Source organism: Nanorana parkeri, unplaced genomic scaffold (assembly GCF_000935625.1).
Source record: "Nanorana parkeri isolate BGI_ZX_2015 unplaced genomic scaffold, ASM93562v1 scaffold3505, whole genome shotgun sequence".
NCBI lineage: Eukaryota > Metazoa > Chordata > Amphibia > Anura > Dicroglossidae > Nanorana > Nanorana parkeri.
The window spans coordinates 35,670-36,310 of NW_017309773.1; the positions used below are offsets into that span (position 1 = coordinate 35,670).

The window sequence follows — 641 nt, forward strand, 5'->3', positions numbered from 1 at the left end:
GATGTTATTTTTGGTCATTGAATCTTTTTCTTGTTTTTTGCTCCATTTTTAGTCGTATTTTTTTTTTTCTCTTGTTCATGAAATCTCGTTCCCCTCCCCCGCAGATACCCCGACAAACATCTGGATGACAATTATTGCCGCAATCCGGACGGTTCAGAGAGGCCGTGGTGCTACACCTCCGACCCGCAGGTGGAGAGGCAGTACTGCAAAAAAACAATTGCTGGTTCTCGGGTGACGTTATCGGGCCGGTTATAACTCCCATCACCCAATCAGGTTCTGCCTGCCGGGAGGCGGTCACTGGTAGCTGTATTCTGATTGGTTGTAGATTGTGTATCTAGAACGCTGAGCGTCAATATTACAGATCTCACAATCCGCGCCTCCCAGGACCGGAGGAACATCACAAAAAAAACAAAACCCGGAAGTTCCTCCCATAGGAATAGCGGGAAAATATTCATCCGGCCAAGAAGACCCGACCCGGCTCCGAGCGCGGGAACTCTGAATCATCCGATCAATGTTATCAATCATTCCTGTAAATGACCTAATAAGACTTGCGCTGGGTTTGCTTCCTGTTACAATGTTGCATTGCGTATGGCGTCCCCCCCCCCCCGGGTTCTGCCTTGTGACCAGATTTGGCGGCCTTA

At 49.0% G+C, this 641-nt stretch overlaps 1 protein-coding gene across 1 annotated transcript in view; it reads left to right on the forward strand.

Annotated features, from left to right (window-relative positions):
- Positions 1–641, forward strand: part of MST1 (macrophage stimulating 1) — a 24,584-nt gene that overhangs the window by 15,619 nt on the left and 8,324 nt on the right. The window contains exon 7 of the mRNA XM_018575059.1: positions 105–223. Within this exon, the coding sequence (XP_018430561.1) occupies positions 105–223 (119 nt within the window). The remainder of the gene's footprint in view (positions 1–104; positions 224–641) is intronic.